Here is an 8796-nt window from a genome sequence, read left to right on the forward strand (position 1 = left end):
GAACTAAGAAGTTTCTGAGTTACAGATTTATAGAATAGTTTTTAATTATGACAATGAATAAATGTGCTAATGAGCTATCAATGGAGTCACTGACGTTTTTATTCAGTCCTTTAGATTTTGAAGAGTACAAGTGTTTCATTGGGTTCCCAAGATAAAGATAAAGATGAAAGACGAAAGACTGTAGGTGAAGGTCCTGCTCTTCTCTTCATTTCTTGCACTGGTGGCAGCCATGTGCCTCAGGTTAACATGAACATACACACATAACATGAACAGTCACCAAAGGCCAGTGGAGCTCCACAAGTACATTTTCCATTCATTTTTACAGAATTTTTTGAGAGTTCAAAGTCTAACCAGCTACATGCTAAATAATGTTCATAACAAGGTTAAGTCAAAAAAGGCCGTTCAAAACACAAGATTCTGTAAAATGTTTTAATAACTTTGCAGTCTCTAAAGTTTCAAAAACGGACTTTTAATACAATGACGGGTCTTGTTCTCATTAGTCCCCACAGAGCTGATTAACTTTGAGCTTTCAAACTTTAATTTAAGAGAATGTATTTTCAGAACCAGGGAGAGCTCACTGTTGAGCTCCATTCAGACTTCATAAAAAGTTCTTACAGACTGTCCAATATCTGTGCTGTGATTAGTTGTATTTTTAGTGTGTGGTTCATTTTTAATCTCTCATTTATAAAAAAATAAAAAGTTCACTTTCAGCCACTTTTTTAACAGTTATGAAACTGCTGCCACTGACCTGTCCATAATCTCCATAGCAACACAACAGCGGGGGGAGGGGCATAGGGTTATTCTGATGAACTCTGACATGTCTGAGCCAAGAAGTTCATTCTACAGCCTCAAGAACAAGAGCAAACATCTTGTTTCTCACGACGTCTGAACTGACCTTTCGTCTGCCCCGGGGCAGCTGTGGCACAGGTGAGTCCTATGCTCCTGTCAAACTGACCGGTGCTGCTCCTGTCACATAAGACTGATTTTAATGAACCTTTTTGTGCTTAAGCAGTGACACTGTGTCTGGAGCAGAAGGAGACCATAGAGGAGAGCGACGCATCAGTGCCACCTGACATGGAGTTAACATTTATGCAAATGAGGCGCCATATTGCCACAGTAACAGCCAATCAATAAACACTTTTGGACAGACACACCCGAGGCATTGGTCGAGGCACTAAACTCGCTCCTAAAGCTCGCTCCACCCACAGTTCTGTGTTCTAGTTTCTATTCATTCGCTGCTCTCTGATTGGTTCGTTCTCACTCTCTGCTCCATCATTCCAGATCCACTGTTCTGATTGGTTGGTTATCACTTGCTGCTCTCTGATTGGTGGTTCCAGTCCCACACGTGCACAGAGGCGTCACTTGCAGCCGAAAGCAACGTTCGTGGTCGCTCGGGGTGCCACGCGTGACTCGTAGTGATGACGTCGTCTTCATGCGATGAGACCACGTGACCTCTGTGTTCAAACTGAGCATGTGCGGGCTGAAGCTCCGCCCCCCAGAGCGACGTGTTGTAAATCTGTACCAACCCATTTACACCTGAGAGAAACAGGAAATAGGAGTAACAATGAATATATGACTGATAGAAAGACTGTTCAGGCCAGAAAATCAGATACGAATTGATACATGTTTTTTATTATCATCGTAGTATCGGAAAAGGTATTGAGTATCGAGTCTATTCCTACCAAAATCGAGTTAAGACATTTGAGTATTATGACAACCTTATCACGCAACCCCCCCCGGGATGAAACTGATGTCTGTATTAATTAGAGTTTTCCATTGAAACATTTTAAATCATGTTTAGATGTATTTTAGTGTTTTATTGTGTTATTTGACCTAATTTCACTTGAATATACCATTATCAAGATACAAAACAGTGCCATAATAAGGGATATATTTACAGGTTCACTATGTAACTTTTCTGGCGGAAGGTATGGCAACTTTTTGTCTCCATGGAGATGTTGTTCAATTGTGTTATGGCTTTCTTGACCTTACATCTTTATTTGTGTTGTTATGGATCTTTCTGACCTAACCTTCGTAATATCAGTTAAGTACAGGTGTATCTTGTTTGTGCGTCCAGCGTCCTCCAGCCTCTCGGACTAGACTAAACTTGTATGATTGTTTTGATGGTATAAATACGCTCTATGTATTTACATTTAGCAGCTGAGGGCGAGACGACACTATTAGAGACAACAGCTCTTTGACAATTGTGCGCAACTGATTCAACAAACCAGACTTTTTGATTCAAGACAACTTATCTGTTGATTTTATATTTTTAAGGTTTAGACTATTAAATGTTGCATAGTGTGGTGTTTCAGATCTGTGGAGAGGTGACTCTTTTTACAGTAAGAATGCATAAAACACCTGTAGCTGAATAATTGCTAGATAGATGAGCTTAACGCCATAGCGTGGAGCATTCTAGGCGAAGCAATAACATCTCCATGGGGACAAGCGCATGGCCAACCCACCACTTTAAATGTTACATAGGACAATTTGAGGAAAGTGACTCAAAATAAAATGATTTCAAAGTTCCTCCGTGTTTGTTTAGCTCTGGAATGGGCCATTTTAAAGACCATGGATCTGATTTTTTCATGTATTTGAGCAAAATGTGCCTCACCCCAGTGCAGATATATTGTATAAGTGGCTCTTGACGACTAAATCTGTCCACTGTGCGCTGTCAGGAAGTGTGTGTTCGCATGCTAGTTGTTGTACTGTGATGACAAAACTCTGCTCCGGTCTCTGAAAGTCGTGAAAAGCACTTATAAACTCATCACGGTGAATAATTAGGAGGCTCAGGTGCCGGTAGAGCGCCCTTAAGCCCACAGACCTGATAGAGCGATGTGATGCTGCAGCGCCGGAGCCCACGTCACGTTCAGGGACCCTCTGTTTTTCCCGTCGCTCGCCGTGACCTGAGCCTGAGCTAAACGTGAGTCCATCTTCCGCAGATCTGATACCACAGTGTGTCCAGAGGCCCTCGAACGCACCACGAGGCCGCCGCCGCACACGTCCATGCTCCAGGCAGTGGAATCCGAGGGGAGGGGAGCGGGGTGGCAGGTGGGCGGGGCCGGAGAGCGGGAGTCCACCTCCAGGACGCTGCCGTTTACAGAGCCGCACACGAACACACCTTCACTGAGGAACTGGAGACAGGACAGAGGCTCTGACACTGCACAGGCTGAAGACAGACAAGAGGAGTTAACATTAGAACTTATTAGAAGAGTGCACAGCTTCACATGTGTCACCTGGTGGGATAGTGCTGCATGTGGTCAAAATGTATCGTCACTTTCAGTTAAGTGACAGTTTGTGGGGAAAAAAGTTGAGGAAGAAAAATAGAGGAAGTAGCGCGGAGTTGTAAAAGAAGAATCCCTCTGCATATGACATCAACACAGAACACTCCATCCAAAATGAAGAGACAATTTATGGATAAAAGCATTTTCTGACACTTTAAACCTTCATTTTAAATACTTCATTTACTTCTAATAGTCTAGTTTAATCATAACTGTTGTGTTTTTAGATAAGTTTTGGCCCTTTTTAAATCAGCCCTATTGTGTTTGTGTCTGCTCTACAGTTATAATCTCTGACACCTGTGGATTATTATGTTATAATTTGCACATTTTAAATCTCAATATTCATCTAAAACGACTTAATAAAACAAACAAGTCCACTGACATTTTACGAAACTGTGGTGCCCAATGGGAGCTGACTTCGCCGTAAATGTCATCACAACAAAGCGCCGCTGTCGGCGCCCCCCATGGCACATCACACAAGCGAGCAACAATTTAAAAAAAAAAAATTTCTACCAAAATGACTAAGACATAATGAAGTCAGTGCTTCACAGTGGACATTTGCCGATGGTGGAGAAAACAGAATTGATGGTCAAAATGATGTCTTGAAAATCAATGATAAAAAATTGCTCAAAAGTGCACGGCTCACTCCAAATACAACTTCAGAGGGTCAATGAGAAGGAAACAACTATAACACGGTTAAAAGCTCTGAAAAGTCAATTTATAGGTTTGCTTTAACATTATGGTTGCTAAGTAACAGCTATGGAATTACCTCTACATGTGTCATATCTGCTGCTCGTGTCCAATCAGACATGAACATTTAAACTAGTAAAAGAAAAACATTTTTTGTGAAATCATAATTATCTGGACTATGTTTAGTGGAGTAATCAAACATGTCATAGGCACATTAAGGACAGATTTAGCAGCAGTCGTAGTATCAGTAGTAGCAAATACCTTGGATTCTGTAGAGTTGTTTTGTGGTGTTGATGTCAGTGAGTTGGACATCGTTGGTTGTTGCTCCGTGAAGAATCTTTGGCTCTGAGCACCGAGAGGGAGGAGCTGCCATTTTCCTCCCTCTGCCCCACTCTGCTCCCCTCTCTCCTCTGCTCTGCTCCTGTCCTCCAACCAAAGACTCACATTTAATGTCAATTTGTCCTGTTCGTCTAATTACATCTGAAAAAGAGGAAATTAAAAAACACACGTCACTCTGAGTCCTGGACCTCGTCTTCTGTTTAAGGTGGGACTAAACACCTAAACCCTGCCCACAGGCTCATTTCAAGTAGAGTTAACTAAAGAGGAGAGTCAGAGGAGGAGGAGGGGCGGAGTCTGGAGGATTAAAGGGGAGAGTGAGGTAATCTATTGGGTAATCTATAACCCAAGGACTCTGTCAGTGTCCCGTTCACAAACTGCACTTTAATCTGCCAAATATTTCATGTGTTTTATAGAGGATATGCAGTGACATCATTTTATTTGAAAAAAGCCCCTCAACCTTCGATTGAGTGGCACTGAAGCAGAACTATGAACAGCACAACAGACTAAATGTGTTTATTTGCTTTTTTTGGCCTAATTTTTGTCAATGGAGTGATTCTTTAACTCAAGTTAGGGTTACACTGTGACTGTGCAGAGCTTAGCTAGCTTGTTAGCTAGTGGCAGATAAAGGACACTTCAGCTCACCTACAATCCTGAATCTCCTCAAGACCCGGACTGTGATTTAAGGAGTGAAAGGTTCAGTTGATGTGTGTGTGATCCAGAGTCTGTGTCAGTGATAAACATGTGTCTGGAGTGTCTCTGTTCTCTCACTCTTCTCTGGGTTTACACTGGTTTACCTGAGTTTCTGGTTTTAGAGTCAGGCACAGACTAAATATTTATCAGAGTTGACTTTTATATTTGTTATCAAGCCACATTTTAGATGCTTGTTGAGCTTTTACAGGAGAAAATCTCATTACTCTAAAAATTCAGAATATTGTGATCTCATCTGCATAACCTCTATATCATATTAATTTTAATCTGACCGCTGTCGTCTCCCCCGAGGTCCCACAGCAGCAGAGAGGAGCTCTGACCGTCACTGGACACAGCAAACCTGCAGAACAGACAGGCTCTAAGTCTGTGAGAGTGAGACTACAGTTAAGATGATAAATGATGGCAATAAGTATCAGGTTTTTGGAGTTATTTATACTTTGACATTGCGCTGGGGGTGTTCTACATGTGTATGACGATACCATGACGACACAATGTTAGCAATCACAGCCAAAAATGTGATAGTCTGAAAAATCAAGAAAAAATACAAAATGTATTTAAACTGCACATTTTCAGTGTCTGAGTGTTCATGGTCCTGTTTAGGAGTTTGATTTTCAACAAAACGGTGAAAGTGACTAGCTGAAAAAAAACTGTTGGTTAATGCTAGCTAGCTTGTGACTGTAATATTATTTAAGAGGGACTTGCTTAACATTAAACATCAGCTCACCTGTTGTAGGTCCAGCCAAGTCAGTTCTTTATGGTCATATTATGTTAAAATAAATCTCAGATTAAAGTCTAACAGAGCTTCAGACAGAGCAGTGCCTACAGTTATCTTCACACCCCCAGGGAATGTTGATAACGTCAATTGCAAAGAATCAGATTATCCAATCCAAAGATTTCTTTCTGATTATGCCACTGAAACACTCTTTAAGGTCTAGAAATCAGATAATATGATTTTGGTGTGTATGATTTGAATGCTTAGATTTTTAGAGGTAAAAATGTGCAGGACTGAAACACAATAAAAGTGTTAAAATTTATAAAGCAATATCTCTAAAAATGAGATTTCAGTAAAGTCCAAGCAGTTTGTGCACTGAAATGATCAGATGGCTCAGGGGCACCTCATAACATCATCAGGGGAAACAGAGTGTTTTACATTAGGTGTAATTTTAACTGGTCAAAGTTTTAACAAAAGAGGAGAACCTAACCTCGTTCCTGGGATGTGTTTAAGGCTGTGGATTGGAGCCTCTGAAAATCCTCCGTGGACAACTTTAAAATCCCGCTCAGCGCAGAGACCCTGAACACAACACGCAGACGAGATAAGTTAGTCTTACACAGTGTTATATTTGTTATGAAAATTGAGTTTGAGGTGCACAACACGCTACCACTTTTACACAGAGTCCATGGCCGTCCCAAACATCTGCGTTTCAAGAAAACGTTGTTGAGTAGCCCTGTCCTACACCAAATGTTTCAACATCTCTGGGTGAAGCCTGTATTTGACCCGTCCTTCAGTGCCTCTCAGTTAAAGCACCTATGACAGGTTAGACTGCTGATTTTACCAAAACACACTTAAAGATTTAGCTAAAAATTATAATTTTTTTTCCTGATTTGGTAGTTTTTAGGTTTAAAAGTTTACACTGGGCCAAAACTCCTCTAACTCCAAAGACATTATTATTATTACTATTAAGCTAACAAAAATATAAGAAATGATCTTTATTTTGCTGAAATCATGTTTAAAATATCAGAACAAATATTTCTTGTGTAAATTGTGTTGAACTTCTGGACAAAATGCTCCCAGTGTGATGTCATCAATATGGAAATGTCTAAAGTACTCTACGTTCTACTTTCTGTAATTTCAACATATTTTTCAACTTGTCTTCTCAAATTGTTTCTTGATTGGTGTAAACAATATTTTTTATTTGTAACAGGTATTATCCCCCCCCCCTCCAGAGGCTGTCGTGATGCTGCAGGACACAGAGAAGGGACACTTTTGTCCTGACGGCATTTACTCGATTTACCATGCCCTGACCTTTGATTTGATTTGTTGAGCTGCACTGAGACTTTTTGCTTGAGCTTTTCTATTATTATTGTATTATTGATATTGATTGATTTACCTTGTTCTGTTCGGCCAAAAGTCGAAGCGGTAAACTGAGCTCCAAGATTTCATTTTTAGAAGAGGAGAATCCGGCCACGCACACCGCTATGGACACACGAATACACCAGTGATTACATCCTTAGGAGCGTCCATCTTTTAAACAATGATAAATCTGTAAAAGTATGTTACTTCTGCCAGAGGTCCACTCTAACACACGTGTGGCATGTTCCAGCTGGTAAACATGGAGATCTGTATAACTGGAATAAGCACAAATCAGCATTAGGTCAATAATAATAAACTTTATCATGAAAAAGCATATTTATTCTACATAAGCATCATCTGTGGGTGGATTTCAGAGGGGGCATGACACAGTTTTCCTATTGATTACATTGTATTTTGCCAATGAAATATCCAAAAGGTAAATATAGAAACGTTAACCCTTATGATTTCTATTATACCCAATAACTCATTATGTTACAACACAAATCTGCATTTAACTATTTTAATTTTAGCTTCCCACATCTGTATTAAATATGACTGGTCTATAGTTGTGACGTCATCTGACCCAGCATCATTCTGAAACCATTCACAACATTAAACATGTATTATGTAACTTTTCTGATGGAGGGTACAGCACCTGCTTATGGAACTTTTACTGAATTGAATGGAATGTCCCACAGTACCTTTAAGATGATTTAAATGATATGCGAACTGCAAAATCTGATGTGAGCAGAGGGACCATGATCAGAAATAAATTGATTTGAATGTTTATATGTAATGTTAATAATCTTACATGTCCATAAATCTGATAATAATATGATTCTGATTAATGCAACAGCTGTTTTTTGGTGCAAACGTTAGAATTATTGTGTTTTCCTTGGGTTTCAGTCAGCCCTGTCTGTACAGTATCAGACACAAGCACAAGTTGCTTTATTAATAAATAAATATATTATAATTGCAGACAAATCTTCCAAATGTGCTCACGTTTTCAGAGACTCAATGAACCAGTCGTCCAAAGCCTCTTCCTCTTCATCCCTGTCCTCCGCACACTCTCGCATCCTTAGTTTTTAAAGTTTATTTTTTGTTTTTTGTTTCAGACTCAGCCCCGTGCGTCCTTTCTAACCGTCGTGTTTACTTCCGGGTTTGCGTCTGACGTAGTGGCGTAACGTTTGCACGCGGCGCTGTCTTGTGGACATGCGTCGCTACTGCAGCTTAGAACTGCGCTTTGTTGGTCTTTAGACTAAAAGAAATGTGTTGACATGTAGAATGAACACATGGTTTAAACGTTAAACTATATTTTTAAACATTAAAAAGTAAAGTGCATATGACAGGGTTTCATGGGTTTTTTCTAATACTTATTTTGTTTTTTTCTAATACTTATTTTTCTAATACTTATTTTCTAAGCCCTCTGCACAGCACCCTGTTTCACTCTGCACAACCAGTGTGGACATGAACAGTCAGCATAATAATGGGTTTTTAGAATAGTGAGGGTCTTACCTAAACTTGCATCGTGCTCATGTAACTATAACCCCCCCAAATGTGTTTGCCTCTGGGGTAACTCCTTTTGCTCTCTGATAGAGTATCAACAGTGAAGCAGCCCCCTTAGCTGAGCCTCTCCGTGTGTACACTGCCAGTCAAAAGTTTGGACAAACCCTCTCAGTCAGTGTTTTTTTTTTTTTTTTGTTTGTT

At 40.1% G+C, this 8796-nt stretch overlaps 1 protein-coding gene across 1 annotated transcript; it reads right to left on the reverse strand.

The window, feature by feature from the left end:
- wdr73 (WD repeat domain 73) lies at nucleotides 1–8258 on the reverse strand. Its single transcript, XM_033980836.2, has 8 exons — nucleotides 8092–8258; nucleotides 7297–7364; nucleotides 7127–7212; nucleotides 6221–6309; nucleotides 5291–5358; nucleotides 4233–4451; nucleotides 2825–3169; nucleotides 1–1536 (listed from the first exon to the last, which is right to left on the reverse strand). The coding sequence occupies exons 1-8, from the start codon at nucleotides 8163–8165 to the stop codon at nucleotides 1307–1309; spliced, it is 1179 nt and encodes a 392-aa protein (XP_033836727.1). The 5' UTR covers nucleotides 8166–8258; the 3' UTR covers nucleotides 1–1306.
- Nucleotides 8259–8796: the final 538 nt, after the last annotated feature.

The sequence above is a fragment of the Periophthalmus magnuspinnatus genome, chromosome 16, assembly GCF_009829125.3.
Source record: "Periophthalmus magnuspinnatus isolate fPerMag1 chromosome 16, fPerMag1.2.pri, whole genome shotgun sequence".
In the NCBI taxonomy this organism is placed as follows: Eukaryota; Metazoa; Chordata; class Actinopteri; order Gobiiformes; family Gobiidae; genus Periophthalmus; species Periophthalmus magnuspinnatus.

Coding starts and splice junctions, on each gene's coding strand:
- wdr73 (XM_033980836.2), bottom strand. CDS start 8,165: ATGCGAGAGTGTGCGGAGGACAGGGATGAAGAGGAAGAGGCTTTGGAC. Junction 5,359..6,220: donor AAACACATCCCAGGAACGAG/GTTAGGTTCTCC, acceptor TCTGTTCTGCAG/GTTTGCTGTGTCCAGTGACG. Junction 1,537..2,824: donor GCATCACATCGCTCTATCAG/GTCTGTGGGCTT, acceptor TGTTTCTCTCAG/GTGTAAATGGGTTGGTACAG.